The sequence below is a fragment of the Podarcis liolepis genome, assembly GCF_965112155.1.
Source record: "Podarcis liolepis genome assembly, chromosome: 2".
Classification (NCBI taxonomy): Eukaryota; Metazoa; Chordata; class Lepidosauria; order Squamata; family Lacertidae; genus Podarcis; species Podarcis liolepis.
The window spans coordinates 105,172,291-105,192,422 of record NC_139555.1 but is presented as its reverse complement, the minus strand read 5'-3'; the positions used below and the strand labels follow the sequence as shown (position 1 = coordinate 105,192,422).

The 20,132-nt window shown below is 48.7% G+C and overlaps 1 protein-coding gene across 3 annotated transcripts; it reads right to left on the bottom strand.

Moving 5' to 3' along the window:
- Positions 1-541: 541 nt before the first annotated feature.
- LOC310701605 (uncharacterized protein) lies at positions 542-17,591 on the bottom strand. Of its 3 annotated transcripts, XM_083492758.1 has the most exons (8): positions 16,137-17,437; positions 15,151-16,077; positions 13,695-14,392; positions 12,964-13,544; positions 10,054-10,439; positions 6,847-7,007; positions 3,817-3,949; positions 542-1,153 (listed from the first exon to the last, which is right to left on the bottom strand). In XM_083492758.1, the coding sequence occupies exons 4-8, from the start codon at positions 13,472-13,474 to the stop codon at positions 965-967; spliced, it is 1,380 nt and encodes a 459-aa protein (XP_083348884.1). In that variant the 5' UTR covers positions 13,475-13,544; positions 13,695-14,392; positions 15,151-16,077; positions 16,137-17,437; the 3' UTR covers positions 542-964. The 3 variants fall into 3 exon arrangements, with proteins under 3 accessions (XP_083348884.1, XP_083348883.1, XP_083348882.1); XM_083492757.1 differs by having other exon boundaries at positions 15,151-16,903; XM_083492756.1 differs by lacking the exons at positions 13,695-14,392; positions 15,151-16,077; positions 16,137-17,437 and adding an exon at positions 17,456-17,591 and having other exon boundaries at positions 12,964-13,516.
- Positions 17,592-20,132: the final 2,541 nt, after the last annotated feature.

Genomic DNA, 20,132 nt, shown 5'->3' with positions numbered 1-20,132 from the left:
TCAAAAATACCAAATCGGACTGACCGTCATCTGGCTCAGTCTGCCCACACTGGTTGGCAGAAGCTCTCCAGGATTTCAGAAAGGGGTCTCTAGAGGCCTACCTGGAGATGTCGAGGATTGAACCTGGGACCTTCTGAATGCAAAGCAGATGCTCTACCGCTGAGCCACAGAACCTTCCCTGGACCACAGGTTCCACATCCCTGACTTAGGACATCCCCCTAGCATCACAAGGACCAGCTTCTTTCTGTCCACATCGATCTGCATGCACACAGAGAGGGAAAGGAAGCGAAGCCCCTGTTTCTGAAGGCAAAAGGTTCTGGAAGGTGGCTGCTGGATGATCTCACAGCTGTTCTGTTTATGAACAGGGAAGAGATGAACAATTCTCTAAAAGGGCGAAATTCACAAGCCGCCGAACCCCATTTAGCTCAGCTGTGCCGGGGGGAAAAGCCTTAACCCGTGAACCTCTCCCACGGGGACCCACTTAGCACCAGGCTTTATGCGTTGGGGTCAGCCACTGCCACAGGCAAAAAACAAACAAGAGCAGCTGGAGTGGAGTTTAATGTTTGGAAAGATGGGCTGCGTTAACAGGCCAGCGGTTTTTCTCCACACCGTGGCTGAGACCAGCGAGGTAGGGCCCACGGGCCAGCTGCAAGCGCTTCGAGACAGAGGTTCGCCCAGGTCAGCCATCTCTCCATGAGCTCGTCCTCCAACATCTGAATAAATATTAATAGGAAGAAAGCCTCTGTTCAGGTGATCAGGTTCAGACAGCACCAGAAAACCTGCTTTCTGGGCTTGCAGACTGTTCCAAAGGAGTTCCCCCGCAGGGCTCTGAGCCGGAAGCGAAAGTAAGGATAGCGACTCCAGTGGGAGCTCCGACACCCAGAGAGAGGCGCCAAACAGAAGATTCTCCTCTTGCAAACTCCACACGGAACACGGGGGAGACTCTCCCGCAGGTCAGCCCCACTTAGGTGCAACAACTCCCCCCAGCACTGGCCAGGTAGCTCTCATAGTTCTCCTCGCACCGTCGGACGCAGCGGCAGAAATAGCTAGGGTCAGCAATGGCCTCCAGGAGGTCTGTTTGAACCAGGCAGATGTTGTACAGCTCGGAGGTGGGGGTTGTGCGGAGACAGCTGCTTCCTCGCCCTGTGAACACCTGCCGGGAAAAAGAAGAGAAAGCCAAAATTCTGAGGCCGTGGATGCGACAGAGGAGCAACAGAAGAACAAGCTGCCAGCCAGCCCACCCCTCTCCTCTTTCGCTCTGGGCAGCAACATGTCTCCTTTGGTGAGATGGAGAGGTTTGGACCTCAAGGTAAGCCAGAAGCCCCTTCTCTCCAGAAGCCTGACAGTCTGGATGCCACAAAACTGGAGATGGTCCAGCCCAAGGAACGGGAAACAGATTAAGGCTCTTAGAACACAAGTAGTAATGGCAGAGGATGCCACTGAGCGTGTGCAGAGTGGCACCCCCTCAGTACAGAGAAGTAAGAGTCTACCTGCCTATGGTCAGGGGTTAGGAGGAGCCTGTGGCTTCCAGCAGGCCTGAGCCCTCATTAGAAACTGAGGCTGGCTAGGACAACAGCAGGGAAAGGGAACTTTCGGCCTCTCGGACACTATTTCCTCCAGCAAGCATTCAAGTCAAGAGAGTGTCAAACATCCCAACAAATATATAACGAGCGGCTCAAGTCCTGGGGTCTCAAGAGTGGCCTTTGGGGACCAAATGCTGCAAGCTACGGCTCAAACTCGTATGGGAGGGTGAGGTGGGGGATGAGGACTTTGTAGTAACTTGCTTTGGGTTCCCTCTCACTGGAAGGAGCTCTACAAGCCACTCTTCCTGAAAGCACTCCTTGTGGAAGATGCAGAACGGCGAAGCCCTTCAAATGCATTGGCTCTCAGCTTGCGTGGCAGCGGGATCCTCTCCTGCCCCAATCTGCATATAGACTACTCCTAAGGAAAGGACGCGGGTGGCGCTGTGGGTTAAACCACAGAGCCTAGGACTTGCCGATCAGAAGGTCGGAGGTTCGAATCCCCGCGACAGAATGAGCTCCCGTTGCTTGGTCCCTGCTCCTGCCAACCTAGCAGCTCGAAAGCACATCAAAGTGCAAGTAGATAAATAGGTACCGCTCTGGCGGGAAGGTAAACAGCGTTTCCATGCGCTGCTCTGGTTCGCCAGAAGCTGCTTAGTCATGCTGGCCACATGACCCAAAAGCTGTATGTCGGCTCCCTCGGCCAATAAAGCAAGATGAGCGCCACAACCCCAGTCGGTCACAACTGGACCTAATGGTCAGGGGTCCCTTTACCTTTAAGGAAAACACAGAATGTTGTTCCCTGTATAATCTTCAATCTTGGTTCATGTCCTTACTGAACAGCACCTAAAGTGGCCCGATCTATAGGAGCTTCAGGTTGCAGAAGGGGAAATTGGACTGACATCCCATCTCCTGCTGGAGCCCTTGACTGAAAACATGCACAGGCCCCCAGTCCTCACTTCTGCGCTGCTATGAAATGCGTCACAGCCCTTTCTTGCCCTGAATCTAGCAGGCAACCTCCAGGAAGCAAAGAGCAGGCCAAAAAACTATAGCCAGAGGAGAGCAAGCTGGAGCACGTTGTGTTATTACAGTCATTATTATCCGCCGCATTTTTACACTAAGGTGTCTCAAAGCGACTTGCACAATAAAAACAGAAATAGCCCAGATGATAAAACCGGCGATAAAAATAGCAACGGCCAGAAATAAAGGAATGTGATCCATGCACTGAAGAGGAAAAAGCGGGATCGAGATGGAGGCTGACCTGCAACTGGCCTCCGAAGCCAACAGATTTGACCGGGAGTCTGCAGAAGCACCAGAGGTCACATCCACAGCGTTCTCCCTAAATATAATTTGGCCCAGGGTCATGCAGCCAGGGGTGGATGAGGAACTGCTGCCCTGCTCAGGAAAACAGGGGCTCAAACGTTCTGCAGATAGGGCAGAGGCGGCGCTGGGAGCTCCTCGCCTCTAGTGCTCTTTGCGTTAACTGATCGGCTATTAAGTACCGAATGCAAAGGAAGGAAACTTCCTTTCTTTCCAAAACTGAGGGGCAAATAGCATCCCTTCCCATGCGCAGCAGAGAGCCCCAGGAGGCCATTGTCATGGCTGGACTCCAGCAGGAACCAATTAACCTTTCCTGCCCAGCCGTTCCTCATTCTGCCAGCCCAGCCGGTGCCAGTGTATTCCCTCCATTGCCCTCTCCTCCTCTTGGGAGGGTACACTCTCAGTCATGCACAAAGAGAGCTGCCACAATGGCCAGGTCCTTCCCACTCCTTCCCCCAGAATCTCACTTCTGAGCATGCTCCTCTGGGGAAGCTGCCCTTTAAGCACAGAGGGCTGTGAATGAGCTTCAGACCGCTCGGAGGCAGGATGCTGGGCTGAGGCAGGCGGCGGGGATGACTCACACCAGCAAGAGCAGACAGCACGCACCTGCCGTTCTGTGCCAGCAAAGTCTCCTCTGCTCACCTGTGCTTAAAGCAGGCAGCTGGCTTATCCCTTCCACCCCTTCTGCATCTCCTTTGGGGCTGCCCAAGGGTTTCCCCTGACCAAGCTAGGCGTTTGGAAGGCAGCTCTGCCATCTAAGGGCAGCACAGGGTTTCAGAGGTGGATGTCAGAGGGGCATGTTTTCGCTCTGTCTCAAAGCTCTGGCCACAATCCTTCACCGGCCCAGTCTAGCCCACCTCCCAGGGTTGTCGGGATGATAAGAGAATTATAAAGAGGATATGATCTGATAAGTGAGGTGGTTTTTGTTTGTTTCTACACTGGAATATTTTAGAGCAACGATCCATGGCAACGCTACCCGAGGGTGGATGATGGTGTCGGCATCGTTCAGGCGAATGTTGTCATCGATACAGATATGGTGGGTGCTTGTGTCGTGGGGGTCGATCCAAAGGGGCTTCCCTCCTCGGCTGGAGAACTGGTTCCTGGCCCACCTGGAACACACACACACACACACACACACACACACACACACACACACAGAGAGAGAGAGAGAGAGAGAGAGACGATCAGAACTTCTATGGGGATTTTTCCTAGGCTGCTGAAGCGAGAGTCTGCAATGAATCTTAGCAAAGACCCCACCAGCCCACCTTGTCCCCTCCAGTGCAACAAATGGAAAGGAGAAGGCAAGAAATGTATTGCATGCAGTAATCATAAGGGTCAAGCTGGCATATTCTTTCCACATACAAATACCAACTCAATTAATACATCTATTCTTATCCTACACAATTTATTCTGCTTTCACGGTTCAGCATTTGAGAAGATTTAGATTACTTTTGACAAGGAATGAGATGATAAAAAAAAGAAAAGGTTCAGGTCGATGGCGGACAGGGACTAAGAGCCAAAAAAGATGGATAGAAGTTGCGTTGGCTGTTCACGATCCAGCTCTTCACCACGGGAACTTCCTTCTCATTTCAGAGCTCTCTCGTGAGAATACAAAAACATTTCCAAGCTCCTGTGCAAAAGAAACCTGCTTCTTCAAAATCATATTTGAAAAGCTTCTTAGGCTACCACCACAGGACCCTGCATGGGAGGGGAAACTGCGAACAGGAATGCATAATTCTCACTGCAAGACTTCACATGCAATGGGAGTTGTTTGTGCTCAATGTACCACAAAACAGAACCCAGAAAAGGGTGAAGGGCCGCCAGTGTCTGCTGAAGGGCTTAGGCAGGGCAAGCCTTCCAGTACTCAAAACAAATAGATGCTCAAGTATTATAAATGGGTTGTGCTCAGCTTTGGCTGGCTACATTGCCAGATGGCCAAAGAAGAAGAAGAAGAAGAGTTTGGATTTGATATCCCGCCTTTCACTCCCTTTAAGGAGTCTCAAAGCAGCTAACATTCTCCTTTCCCTTCCTCCCCCACAACAAACACTCTGTGAGGTGAGTGGGGCTGAGAGACTTCAGAGAAGTGTGACCAGCCCAAGGTCACCCAGCAGCTGCATGTGGAGGAGCGGGGAGGCGAACCCACTTCACCAGATTATGAGTCTACCGCTCTTAACCGCTACACCACACTGGCTCTCCAGTCCATCTTTTCTAGATCACAAAACTAATAGGTTTGCTCAAAGCAAGAGAGTTATTCCTAACAGAACTACCTGGATTTAGCACACTCATAGAATCATAGAGTTGGAAGAGACCACAAGGGCCATCGAGTCCATTCCCTGCCTCTCCTTTATTTTTATTTTTTTACTGGTACAGGACAAGATGAGCCCTCAGTCCTAATCTCAGCAGCAGAACAAGGCAGAGTCAGGTGGATCTTTAAGAACCAATGGTGACTTTGCATTTTAAACAATTGCTCTCAGGTATCTTGGCAGATGTGAGCTCAGTAAGGGAGGGGTGGAGAACCTATGGACCTCCAGACGTCGTTGGACTACAGTTTCCATCAGGCCCACTTAACATGGCCTTTGATCAGGGATCATGGGAGTTGGAGTCCAAGAGCATCAGGTTCTCTATCCTGGCGGTAAAGGAAAGGAAGAGGCAAGCAAACATGTCTCAGCCCTGCAGGAATGCCAGGCTGGGGACAGGGGAAAAGGGAGGAATCTCTTTCTTTCTTTCTTTCTTTCTTTCTTTCTTTCTTTCTTTTTCTTCTTCTTCTTCATAATAATAATAATATCATCATCATCATCATCATCATTAGGATTTATACCCACCATCTTTCTCCAAAGGAGCCCAGAGTGGCAAATGTATTGGGTAAAATTCAACTAAGCACTAAGTGTGTGCATGCAACAAAAGTCTCCTTGTGCACTGAGACTTTTCCCCAACCCTACTACCCTATGCCCCTTAAACCTGCTCTGGGTTTTCCTCCAACCTGCCAGAGCAGATTTACGCGCACAGGTGGGGGGGGGGCGAGGAGTCCCATTGCACAAGGGGACCTTGATCCATGCATGCAGCAACTTAGCTGAATACTACAATTCTACAATACTAATGCAATTAAGACAAACCTAGACAACATCTTAAAAAGCAGAGACATCACCTTGCCAACAAAGGTCCGTATAGACCTTTGGTTTTCCCAGTAGTGATGTATGGAAGTGAGAGCTGGACCATAAAGAAGGCTGATCGCCAAAGAATTGATGCTTTTGAATTATGGTGCTGGAGGAGACTCTTGAGAGTCCCATGGACTGCAAGAAGATCAAACCTCTCCATTCTTAAGGAAATCAGCCCTGAGTGCTCACTGGAAGGACAGATCCTGAAGCTGAGGCTCCAGTACTTTGGCCACCTCATGAGAAGAGAAGACTCCCTGGAAAAGACCCTGATGTTGGGAAAGATTGAGGGCACAAGGAGAAGGGGACGACAGAGGATGAGATGGTTGGGCAGTGTTCTCGAAGCTACCAACATGAGTTTGACCAAACTGTGGGAGGCAGTGGAAGACAGGAGTGCCTGGCGTGCTCTGGTCCATGGGGTCATGAAGAGTCGGAAATGACTAAACAACTAAACAACAACAACAATGCAATTAAAACTTCTAAAAACTTTGGATGCTCAAACATACCCTAATTTATACCAGCTGTCCCCTACCCGATGCTCTACAACTGTTCTGGATGACAACCCCCACAGTTCCAGCCAGGATTATCAGGGATAATGGGAGTTATAGTCCAACAGCATTGGGAGAGGGGGCGCCACGTTGGGAAGGCTGTTTTAGACCCCAGTCATTTGCCTGGCTCAGAAGCGACTATCACGTGAGGACACAAGAAATTTGTGTGCTGATGGGGCAATTTTAAAAGTCTGGCCAAGCTGGGGTTTTTTGAAAGCCACTATAAACGAATCACCGACATCACCCTAAGTAAAAGCACATCAGTCGCCAGAGGCTAAGAAGCAAGCCGCCATTCTTATTCCTCACCAGTCAAAGTGATCCTGGAAGCCACAAAGGCCTTCCCTGGAGCTGAAGTAGAGGTACGGTTTCCTGTCGCCATCTTCACTGGAGATCCGCCCTGCTCCCTGAGTCAACACCACCTTTCGCTTGCTGCAACGTATCGTTCCAGGACTGACGTCCACCGGCAACTGCGGAGAGGCAGAGGAGGGGTGAAAAAAGCAAATGAAACACAGATCACTCTCCTGTCAAGCTCTCAGCAGCAAACTTGAGGTCATCAAAGCAGAGCATTGTGTGCACTGAGAAGAGGAATCACCCTGTACTGGACCTGAGGATCAAGGGCGTTGCACTGGCGAAGGAAGGTGGGCGCGGGGGGTGCGGTGCGCACCAGGTGCCAGCCATGTGGGCGGGTGATATCACCGCACCACCCACCCCCGCTTGCTGCGCGGGCAGCCCCCACGGACGCTTGCTGCGTGGGCGGTGGGCCGCTAGGGATGATGCTGCCATAGGCGGCTAGTGGCGCCCCCCAATGCTCACAACACGGGTGGCTAGCCCCACCCCTGCGGGCCAGCTAGCCCTGCCCCCACACAGCTCCGGGTGCTAGGGCAGGTAGCTCCGCCCCTGGGGCGTTGCCCCACCTGGATGCAGAAGGGGGCTGTCCCACCAAATGGATTAAGGCCTCCTTCAGCCTTCCCCAGCCTAGTGCTCTGCCCCTGTTTTGGACTACAACTCCCATCAGCCCCCGCCAATTTTGCCAACAGTTAGGATGCCGCGAGTTGGAGTTCAACAACATTGGGCACTCGGCTGGGCTACTTCCAGGTGAGCAGCAGAAACTTTCTCAACTTGCGTGTGAATGTTCTGCTCACATCAAGCAGTGTTGCATGTTAAACCTGGAGCTGAAATGGATGTAAGGGCCAAGCGGTCTTTAGAATTCCCTTTCTCATAGCCGGATGCCTCTGGGAAGTAGGGAATGAGAGCAACAGCCTGTTGTGTGCTACCAATATCTGAACTTGACAGAAATACTGTTCCTGGGTATGGATCTCAACTGCAACAGCTGAAGAACCCATGCAGTATAATGGACAGCAAACTCTATTGCTGAGATCTGGGTGGAAATATCCACTCAGTCATGAAATTTACACAGGGCAGCTTTGGGCTGGTTCCCTCACCGTTAGCCGAACAAGTATGAAAATGGGATCGCCCCATGAGCACAATAGAGGAATGGTGAGATAGAAATGTAACACATTAAGTAATAAATACAATTGCATTACCGTCAGACATCCCCTAACAGATCACAAAGGTTACCATAGCTGAATTTTCTCGGCAGCTGGCAGTGCACCAGAACTGATGAATGTGGCAAAAGTTCAGTCCTTAACAACACTGAAATTTACTCACATTTCATTCCAATTATAAAGGAAGGCTTTAGGTGTCAAAATATTTATTTGGTCCTCTCAAATGCCACTAAGCATCAACGGATGGCAGAATTTGTCTCTTTTCGTGCATCAAATGCCTTCTGTCTAAGCAGAGAGCCAGCACAGTCCAATCTTGTGGACAGTGCTTTGGACTTCAATCAAATGCCGCCTTAGTCACCATCTTGGCAAGCTCATTGTTGTTTGCTTCAGTTTCTCATCTGTAAAATGGGAACATTAAGTGCCCCAAGCTCCACAAGGAGTACAAGCTAAAGTCTGCAATGCTCTACCCATCAAACCTAGCTAAATAAAATAGGGCCTATGATTCAGAGAAATGTGGCAAATGGAGGATGCACAGGTGCTTAAGAATGGAAAGGTGGGTACAGGGACCCACAGCAAGGGCACAGGAAGCTCTGCAAGCTAGAAGCAGACCACCTCAAGATCATTTAAGTCATAACCAGGCTTTCCCCAGTTCCTGAAAATTTAGCCCATTATTCAGAAGCTTCACTTTGGAAGTACAGAGACCAAAAACCTGCTATTTTTAATGAAAGCTGAATTCCTCCAGGATTCCAGCAAAGCCACCAGGATTCTTCATTTTCAAACAAGATATTGCAATGTATAATGTTGGCAGCCTTGGTCCCCAAAGCGCAAAGGAGAGTCCCTATCAAATCCAAAGCTCCACACCTCCAGTATTATATTCATTTCTTATCGGGCAGCCTAATTAAATAATGCCGGATTTAATTTTGGCTGCCTACCCTTCGGAGAGAGGAAGCAATCAGCTGTGAGCTTGGCAGGATTTCCTAGAGGAGGGAAGAAGAAGAAGAAGAAGAAGAAGAAGAAGAAGAAGAAGAAGAAGAAGAAGAAGAAGAAGAAGAGGAGTAGTAGGAGTAGTAGTAGTAGTAGTAGTAGTTTGGACTTGATATCCCACCTTTCACTCCCCTTAACGGGTGTAGAATCAGGTAGTCTCAACCTGCATCTCATAGGACACCAACAGAGGCTGTATGGAAGGCCAGGACCTGGGAGACCAGGGTTCAAATCCCCACTCAGCCATGAAGCTCACCGGGTGGCCTTTGGCCACTCACTGCCTCTGAGGCTAACCTACCCCACAGGGTTGTTGTAGGGATAAAGGAGGATGGGGAGAACCAAGTATGCCAGAGGCAATAAATAAAAAGGTGTCTTCAGCGGAAGGGCATCTAGAAAACTGAACAAATAAAAAAGGCAGAAGGCACTGGGATCAAAGAGCCTCAGCCAAGCTTGCTGGGCTTGCGGAAAAGGCAGGTCGTGACTAAAGCAGCAAAAGCAATGAGGGAATCCATAGAATCATAGAATTGTTGAGTTGGAAAGGACCCCAAGCATCACCTAGTCCAACCCCCTGCAATGCAGGAATCTAAAATGTCCATAAAGGACCCCTGACCGTTAGGTCCAGTCGTGGCCGACTCTGGGGTTGCGGCGCTCATCTCGCTTTATTGGCCGAGGGAGCCGGCGTACAGCTTCCGGGTCACGTGGCCAGCATGACTAAGCCACTTCTGGCGAACCAGAAACGCCATTTACCTTCCCGCCGGAGCAGTACCTATTTATCTACTTGCACTTTGACATGCTTTCGAACTGCCAGGTTGGCAGGAGCAGGGACCGAGCAACGGGAGCTCACCCCATCGCGGGGATTCGAACCGCCGACATTCCAATCGGCAAGTCCTAGGCTCTGTGGTTTAACCCACAGCGCCACCCGCGTCCCTAAAATGTCCATAACAGATGCTTAAAAACCTCCAAGGAAGGAGAGTCCACAGCCTCCCGAGGGAGACTGTCCCAGGGCGCTTGTTTTTTGTCCACTCACCAAGACGTCCCGCAGCACAGGGAAGTGGGGGTGCCCCCCCTCCAGGGCGCAGCACACTGCCTTCAGGACGCGCGCCAAGTCCGTGCCAAAGGTGCGGAAGACGACGGCAAAGTGCCTCCCTTCCCGGTGCAGGCTCTCCAAGAGGCGGAAGAAGGAAGGAAGCACCAAGTGGTAGCGCTTGCCCCGCTGGCCGGGGATGGAGAGCAGCGGGTGAGGCTGCCCCTGCCACTCCAGAAGCTGCAGGTGGCGCTTGTGAAGATCGCGGAACTTCCGCCCGGGGGGCGTGTCCGTGAATCGGGTGTTGCGGCCGTACTGGGAGTAAAAACTCACGGCGCCCGGGCAGGGAGGGACCAACGAGGGGGATTCGCTCAGCCACTGCCACTTGCCTGGAAGGAAAGAGGAAGGAAGTGAATTGAGGGCAGAGGTCAGCAAACCTTTTCTTTTTTAAAAAAATCACTTTTATTTTCCGTTTTAACAATCCAATCAAATCACATTAATATTCCAAATTATACATATACATATAAAATAATCCAAGTATTCTGCCAAATTATAAATATTTTATTGAGACTTCCCATGCTTCAAGTTCAGGGGGTGAAGTTGGGGGTCAGCAAACTTTTTCAGCAGGGGGCTGGTCCACTGTCCCTCAGACCTTGTGGGAGGCCGGACTAGTATTTTGAAGAAGAAAAATGAACAAATTCCTATGGCCCACAAATAACCCAGAGATGCATTTCAAATAAAAGCACACATTCTACTCATGTAAAAACACACTGATTCCCGGGCCGTCTGCGCGCCGGATTTAGAAGGTGATTGGGCCAGATCCAGCCCCCAGGCCTTAGTTTGCCTACCCATGGTTAAAGGTCTAAAGGAAGGAGGAACTCACTCTCTCTTCCACTGATGTGCTCACACTCTCTCCTGGGCCCTAAGTCCCAGCACAGCTTCACTTACACCTTCAGAGCCAACTCGAAGCCTGCGAAGGGAACAGAGCTTTCCAACAGAATATCTCTTTGGCATGCAGAAGGCACCAGCATCTCATAGGAAAATAAGAGCCTGCTGGATCAGGCCAATGCCCCCCCCCCCCCGATCCAGCATCCTGTTCTCACAGTGGCCAATCAGGTGCAGGATTCGAGCACAAGAGCACTCTCTCCTCCTGCAGAATCTCAGAGATCGGCTGGGAAAGACGCCCTGCATGAAATCCTGGAACGCCACTGCCAGTGCCTAGAATGCACAGAGTGCCCTAAATAAGGACCTCCTTTACAGCAACCTTTACCAGCCCGGTGCCCTCCAGATGTTTTGGTCTACGATGCTCATCGACGCTAGCTAGCACATCCTAATGGGAATTGGGAGTCCAAAACACCTGGAGGGCCCTAGGTTGGCAAAGGCTGCTTCTGTGTTTCTGCAGCAGCCTTTTATTGAATACCTTTTTTTAAAAAAAGTGGGGGGCTGCTGGAAGGAAGAGAACAATGCGCAGTGAAGTAGAATACAAATCTCTCACGCAAGTGTCGACAGTTCAGACAGAGGGCACCTGAAGTTAAACAGCTTAGCTAAGTACATGTTAATTTTAACTTCTTGGTGCTCCCGCATGTGTGCGAGAGAGAGTTGGCAGGCGGCTTTAACCTAATTCTGAAGAGACCAACAATATGTAAATGTGCCTGGGCGAGATACAGGATGCAACAGCTCCTTTGATAAGGTTCCCTTTGCGCAGAACAAAAAAGAGCCTGATCTATAAGGAGATTTGGCTCGTGGGCGGCATAATAGCACACGGTGCTGCCTTGCAGCAGAGCGCCAGGCTAGTAGTCTCTTGGTCCAGATCCAAAGCGCCGAGGATGTAGGCAAGTTAGCCTTGAGCCTGGGATGAGATACAATGGGCAGGACTGCCCTGTTTGCTTTCCAATGCTAATGCTGAGAGGGAAGGTGGCTACTTCCAGTCCATTTTTAACCCACCTTCCCACCTCCCTGTCCAACCCCTTTTTCCTCTGTGGTATGCAGAGTACAGGTTGGGAGCTTGCCAGAAAGAGGGCAGTGCCAACTCAAGGTGGGGGGAAAGCAAGGCAATCATAAAAAGATGCCGAAGAAAGCTTTTCTTATTTACAAAAACACTCAATTTTCTATCATTATGTATAATGCATCTGGAAGGCTCTCTTAAAAGACAAAAGAAACCCCACAAGCGACGCTTGCTGCCTCTGATGAACAGGACATCATACTTGAAAATGCGTTAGGCATAATAATAGAAAATTGGGAGTGCATTTGTAAATAAATTAATACTATTTTCTTCAACAGCTGGTGAGGGTTGTCACTTTGTTTTTGGTGGTCTGCTTGCGAACTTTCTTAATATCTAAAAAACAAGGGGGTGGGTTGTAAATTTTTATTCTGAAAGTACTGTATGGCCCAGAGAAAAAAGTCTGAGAATCACTGCACTATAATAATAATAATAATAATAATAATAATAATAATAATAATAATAATAATTTATTATTTGTACCCCGCCCATCTGCCTGGGTTTCCCCAGCCACTCTGGGCGACTTCCAACGAAGATTAAAAATACATTAAAATGTCACACGTTAAAAACTTTCCTGAACAGAGCTGCCTTCATGTGTCTAGATATGCCCCACCTCCTCCCCACAGAACAGCACATGGGGGTAGGAGAGGGGAGACTGTTCCATCAGACAAGGAGAGATGCTTGTGCTAGCAGAGTAATCTACTTAGCCCTACATTAAATTATCCCCCAGGCTTCTGCCTCCTTCCCTACACACCCCTTGGCCATACTTTGTTTCTCTGAATCACCTAGCCTGAAGATCAAAAATGATTTTAAAAAAACCAAGCAATTCTTATTTCTTGCAGAGTTTCATCCAGCCATTGACCTTAAGTTTTATGTCAAAGGAACTGGGATTTCAGCTGCTCGCATGGTCTTACCTGTTGGGTCGATTTCCCCCCAGGTGACAGTACTCAGGAAATAGTTCAGAGCAGCTCTGGGGTCCTGACCGGTGACAGCATCAGACACTATGATAGTGTTGTTTAAGTCTATGTGTAGAACCAGCTTCCGTTTCTTAGGGCTTAAGATCACCCCGGAAAGAGGGACTAAGCTGGTGGTAGTTCTTGGCTGCTGGCAGTCCATTTTTTCATCTTCTTCTCTTTGGGCAGACTGGCCACGTTGCCCTTCTGCACAGCTAGGATTGGCGACCTGGTACTCCTCTGCAGAATTTCTTACACCATTCCCAAGACCATCAGTCTCAGAACAAGATTTTCTTTTCATCAAGCTGGAACTACCGGAGACGGACTGTGTGCCAACTATTCCAGGAGCCATCTCTGTACATATGGTCATCAGCTTGGGTTTCAAATCGCTCGGATCCGTGTTGGAAATATCATCTCCTGCAGTGCAGCTGCCAGAGAGATCCCTCTCCCTTGAAGCCGTTAGGTCACTCATGGGCTGGGATGAATTAGGAGGGGGATGCCGCCTCAGGCTCAACTGTATGGACAAGAAGAGTAAATAGTCACTATTTCCCCCTATTTCCAGTGTATCTGAAGAAGTGTGCATGCACACGAAAGCTCATACCAAGAACTAACTTAGTTGGTCTTTAAGGTGCTACTGGAAGGAATTTTTTTATTTTGACTATGGCAGACCAACACGGCTACCTATCTGTAACTATTTCCCCCTATGTCATTCAGTGTGAAGCAGAAGCTTATACAGTGGGACCTCGGGTTACATACGCTTCAGGTTACATACGCTTCAGGTTACAGACTCCGCTAACCCAGAAATAGTACCTCGGGTTAAGAACTTTGCTTCAGGATGAGAACAGAAATCACACGGTGGTAGTGGGAGGCCCCATTAGCTAAAGTGGTGCTTCAGGTTAAGAACAGTTTCAGGTTAAGAACGGACCTCCGGAACGAATTAAGTACTTAACCCCAGGTACCACTGTATAATTAGATCCAGGTTCACTCAGCTATAAAGCCCACTACATGGACTTTCTGCTACTCAGAATGGTGAATTGTTGAGACTAAGGCACTGTGGGAATAAAACAGTGTGTTCTGATCAACTTCATAATCTGCACCCTCAATATCCTCTGAGCTAATTTATGCCATTTCTTTTTATAGATGAGCGACTGAAGCAGGAAAAAATGTTTACTTTCCCCAGACCATTCCAGTGAAAGCCAATCCACAAATTTAGCAAAGCTATCATACTGTGGAGAAAGTGTATTGACTTCCTAAGGTTTGCATGTGTGAGAAGAAACCGGCAAGAAGGTGCACTGAAAGATTTGTATTTATAGAAACCTGCCTCTAATTAATCAACTGATCAATAACTGAGCTGGTTCTGAACTCTAGTTTTAGGAAGAAACATAGGAAGCTGCCTGTGGCATTTGCCTCCTAGGTGGGTCATAAGGAAAGGGTTACAGTGGTGCCTCGCAAGACGAAAATAATCCGTTCTGTGATTCTCTTCGTCTAGCGGTTTTTTTCATCTTGCGAAGCAAGCCCATTGACGGATTAGTGGATTTTAGCGGCTTATCGGCTTATCGGATCAGCTGATAAGCGGCTTAGCGGCTTAGAAAAAAGGGGGGAAAGGGGAAAAACCGCAGGAACTCGCAAGACATTATCGTCTTGCGAAGCAAGCCCATAGGAGATTCGGTTTGCGAAGCACCTCCAAAACGGAAAACTCTTTTGTCTAGCGAGTTTTCCGTCTTGCGAGGCATTCGTCTTGCGGGGCACCACTGTAAATGAGTGAGATGTGATTGGCCAGTGGGAATGCAAGGGAGGAGTAAAAGTTAGAGTGGGAGGTTTTGAAAGTCAGTTGAGGTTTGGGAATTGGAGAAGGAAGAGGGAGGAATAGGCAGTGTATTGTGAGAGAGTGAGAGGAATTGTTAGGTGGAGTCAGATAGATAGTTGGGAATAATCAGTTTGAAGTTGTTAGGAACTAAGATTAAGAAACTGCCAAGAAAAATTAACTTTAACCATAAGCTTGTTCCTGCATTTAAAAATAAACTTGATTATTTGTTAATGTTAACAACTGACTGGACTCCGTGTGTCCCCGCAGCAGAAAAAGCAATCGCAGTGGTGGCACAGGGTCAACAGACCGTCAAACGTCCGGGGGCCCTGTGTGATCGCCACACTGCCTTATACCCAAGTCAGACAATTGCTCCATCTAGCTCAAGATGATCAACAATGACTGGCAGTGGCTTCCCAAGGTTTTCAGACAGAGGCAATTCCCAGCTCAACCTGAAGATGCTGGGGACTGAATCTGGAAACTTCTGCACTCAAAACACATGCTCTGCCATTGAGAAATGGCCCTTCCTCTAACATGGTTTTTTAGATCACACATGCAACCTACTCCCTTATCTATTCACTAAAATAAATAGGGTTTCTCGTCTGTCAAGCTGAATCCAACACTTTACCCACCAGATGCTGTCAATTCTGGAACTAGAACACCGCAGAGACTCCAGCATACAAGGCCTGACCAGGATACACCCAGCGCCTTAGATTCACCTGAACTTTCTCCTACGGTTCTTTATGTCCCTCTTTCAAACTGCCCAAGCACTAATTCCCACCATACCTTGCTCATCTGTTTCCTCTCCTACCTGATGTGTTGGGGTACACTCACTCCGTCCCACATAAGCAGACAGCCATAAGCAACAGCTTGCAGACATTCCATAGCCACCTGCTCACAAACAAAAGGAAGAACTTTGCGTAACTGAACTTAGACAAATCATTGTCACAAGATGTGTGGGAAACAATTAGCAGAGAGAGAGGGGTTCTTAAAAAAGGGATTAGCTGCTGCCAAACATATGAAGGTAGAGTCTACCACTCAGAGTCTACTACTCGCCACAATTTAACATGGAACCTCAGCATTCAGGGCACATTTGTATGCAAGAATGTTCAGAGATCTTTTCTATGTGTATTTCTGATCACCACGTGCAGGAGACAATGGGGAGTCCACCCCCCATTCTTCCTGCTTCTCAGTTTTCCAAAAGCAAAACAAGATAGCCAGTTGCAGAGGACTTGATTGATCTTTGTTCTGATCCAAAAAAGGCAATGCAACTTCAATTCAATCCAATTAAACTTTTTTATTGCACTAGCCACAGGCCATGGCAACTGACGTTTTTATTTCCACCTCTGGCAAATACATTTCATACAATATGTAAGGAGGACTGTTATTCCACATCAAAGGCAAAACAGAACCACCAAATATTTCCTCGCAAGAATCAGGAGAAAGCTAAATATTCTACTCTGTTCTTTACTCCTACACAAACCCGCCTTCGCTTAAAAACCAAGCAAATTAACCACAGACTTGCACAAGGCTGACCACCAATTCCGCTGTGCTTAACGGCACTTGTTGCTTTCAAGCCAGCGCCTGAACCCTAAGGCTGCCCTCTTTCATGTACACACCCTAATGTGGGAATAAAGCTCACCGAACACAGCTGAGCGGATCTGCAGCAGGGTAAACCCGTACTGCAAGGCTGGCGATTACCAGTTTGGTGAGTCCCGCAGGTCAGCCCACACAAGTCACAGAATCATAGATTTGTAGAGTTGGAAGGGACCACAAGGGTCATCTAGTCCAACCGCCTGCAATGCAGGAACCTTGTCCAACATGGGGCTCGAACCCACAACCCTGAGATTAAGAATCTCATGCTCTTAATAACACTATACAAATTTATACAATACAGTTGTACCTCGGGTTAAGTACTTAATTCGTTCCGGAGGTCCGTTGTTAACCTGAAACTGTTCTTAACCTGAAGCACCACTTTAGCTAATGGGGCCTCCCGCTGCCACCGTGTGATTTCTGTTCTCATCCTGAAGCAAAGTTCTTAACCCGAGGTACTATTTCTGGGTTAGCGGAGTCTGTAACCTGAAGCGTACGTAACCCAAGGTACCACTGGGAAGATCGTATATTGCCATTTGTGTGTGCATATTTCCGCTTTTATATGTATCTTGTTTTTCTCCCTCTCACTTTTCCTTCTTTTCCCCCCTGTATCACTTGATTTCTTTTAACTGAAATCACCTTAATTATACATAGTGTGTGTGTGTGTCATGCTCTCCCAGTTGACCTACCCCACAGGCATAGCAGCATTTTCTTAAGCTTCTTAATTTCCTCCAGCCTGACCTTAGCTGCCTCTAACCCTCTCATGGCACCCCCCTCTTAGCCACCATCACAGGGTCCCCCGCCCCAGGGGCCCTCTCTCCACACCCAGCCCCGGACCCCCAGGGGTCGGGGAGAAAGGAACTAGGGTAAGCGGGTCCATGAGGCTCGTCCTCTCCCATGGGACCTCTGGTGGGAGGGCGAGGGGTGCCCTTCCCCTTCCTCCTTCCCAGCCCTGATCCAGCCACGTGACCCAGTCCCGACAGGCACCACCAACAACCGCCATCCCCACCAGCAGCGCTCCCGCTCCCCCTCCCGCCCCTTCTTCTCCACCGTTACCAAGATACCGCCGCTGCCCGGCGTCCCACTTCCGCTCCGGCATGTAACCATAGAGGGTCTTTTTCGCTCGGCGCCTAGAGACGCCTCTTCCTCCCCTTTTGCGTTTCCTCGTTGCGCTTACGGAGGCTGCGGCGCCCCCTGGCGACCGGACTCCGTTTTCCGCTCAAGTTTGCCCACTGCTGTTCATTGTGGCTGGTTGGTTTTTGCCATTCGAGAGCCATTCGAGTGGCTGCTGCGTTGGCTTTGGCACTGGTACGTTGCGAATTTGATAAGAAAGAAACGACGCTTGATTTTTACACGTGTGCAGGGGATTGAGGAAACCCAGCCAGATGGGCGGGGGTATAAATAATAAATTATTATTATTATTATTATTAATAATACCACTCCATTTAAATGAAATAATAATAAGACTTAATAAAAAGGGGGAAAACACCGTTCCAGTTCGGTAGGGAGATGAGCGTTTTTAATCACCACTCGCGTATCTGTTTTTGAACCCCCTGCAAACAGAAAGCTAGCCCATCGCGCACAAACATTTCTACAGTAGTTTCAAGTTGCTTCTTGCTGTGGTGCTAGCTTTCTATTTGCAGGGAGGTGTTTGAACAAAAGGGAACGTTCAAAAAACAGCATGCCTCACAATCAGAAGAGCTCCCGATTCATCAGGAGCATCTGTGGGTCCCCAAGATGTTGTTGGACTACAACTCCCATCATCCCTGAGCTCTGGCCTTGCTAGCTAGGCGTGATGGGAGTTGTAGTTCAACAACATCTGGGGACCACAGGTTGAGAAAGGCTGGTTTAGACAAATATTTTTAAATGGATTGATCCAACAAACCAGTTGTTAAAACATGACAACACTACTACTAAATGCAAGATCTCCGGAAGGAAGTCTTCATTCCAACTGACTTGAGGAGCTGGATCAGGCCAATGGCCCAACTACTGCAACATCCCGTTCTCCACGTGGCCCCCTGCCCCCGCCCCCTGCCGTGGTTTCCAGCAATTGGTACTCAGAAGCATTACAGTACTGCTGCTTAGTGCGGAGGCAGAGCATAGCCATGATGGCTAATAGCCATGGATATTCATCTCCATGAATTTATGTACTCTCTTAAAGCCATTTAAGTTAGTGACAATCGCTGCCTCCTATGGGAACGAGTTCCGTAGTTTAATCTGATGAACTACAGTTGATTCCATCATTTCAGAACTTTCCTGCCTGAAATACAATTAGAAGCCAAGGACTCACAAGATAATGTCTAGATAGACTCTCCAGACTATGCCCAATAGCAGGGACGGGGGTGGCGCTGTGGGTTAAACCACGGAGCCTAGGACTTGCCGATCAGAAAGTCGGAGGTTTGAATCCCCGCGATGGGGTGAGCTCCCATTGCTCGGTCCCTGCTCCTGCCAACCTAGCAGTTTGAAAGCACGTCAAAGTGCAAGTAGATAAATAGGTACCGCTCCGGCGGGAAGGTAAACGGTGTTTCCTTGCACTGCTCAGGTCCACCAGAAGCGGCTTAGTCATGCTGGCCACATGACCCAGAAGCTGTACGGCGGCTCCCTCGACCAATAAAGCGAGATGAGCGCCGCAACCCCAACGACTGGACCTAATGGTCAGGGGTCCCTTTACCTTTACCTATGCCCAATAGCAGGTGGGATGAAAACATCATCGGCAGAGTGTGAAGTTGCAGTTATCACAACCTCCCAATAACAACAACAACAACAAAAAAGGGAAAGAGGAAAGGAAAAAAATCTCTGCAATGTAGTTTGCATAACAGGCAAATCAAAGATAATCATGCAAATTAAGTGTGCTTTTGGAGCAGCATACTTCATTTGCCTAATTTCTGGAAAATACTTCACCCCTGCTCCTACCAACCAACAATCTGAAACAGTGACAGGAGAAGCAAAAAGTGTTTGCCTGTTTGCATTGTTCAGGAAGCAAGCTTTTCTCAGAGAGCATTTATTTTAAGAGTATATATGCTGCCGATCAATAAACATTAGTTTTGGGGTGGTCAGTTAAGGTCCTTCTGTCCACTGCATCCTCTTTGCTCATCCCTAGAGGATCCCTGTTACAACTATGGATGTATTTACTTTAGCAATGTGCTGGGCATTTCATGGAACACAGGAATGAAACCATCCCTACGGAATATCAGCTTGCCCTATGTTTTTGTTGGCATCCTTCTGTCTCGAGAGGCAATGGCATGCACCGCTGGGGGTGAAGTCAATTCACTGTGAGTACCAAATTGGCCTCCCCGGGACGCAAGCCTGGGCAATGTGTATGGAGGTCCTGGGATGCCCAGACGACAATACCAGCCTCACTGATAATAATAATAATAATAATAATAATAATAATAATAATAATAATAATAATATTTTATTTATATCTGCCCTCCCCAGCCAAAGCCGGGCTCAGAGCGGCTAACAACAGTAAAAATAGCACAATTTACATAAAACCACAGTCAATTAATTGAAATACATTCTAAAATCAGTTCAGAATCAAATTAATGGCAGCCATTGGGCTCGAGTTCTATGAAGATTACAGAAGGAGAGAGGGGGTCAGACTGTGCCTTGGCCAAAGGCCTGGTGGAACAGCTCTGTCTTGCAGGCCCTGTGGAAAGATGTCAAGTCCCGCAGGGCCCTAGTCTCTTGTGACAGAGTGTTCCACCAGATTGGAGCTACAGCCGAAAAAGCC

Coding starts and splice junctions, on each gene's coding strand:
- LOC310701605 (XM_083492756.1), bottom strand. CDS start 17,506: ATGGTTACATGCCGGAGCGGAAGTGGGACGCCGGGCAGCGGCGGTATC. Junction 13,517..17,455: donor CGGGCAGCGGCGGTATCTTG/GTAACGGTGGAG, acceptor TTGTCCATACAG/TTGAGCCTGAGGCGGCATCC. Junction 7,008..10,053: donor CTGTGCTGCGGGACGTCTTG/GTGAGTGGACAA, acceptor GCCTCTCCGCAG/TTGCCGGTGGACGTCAGTCC.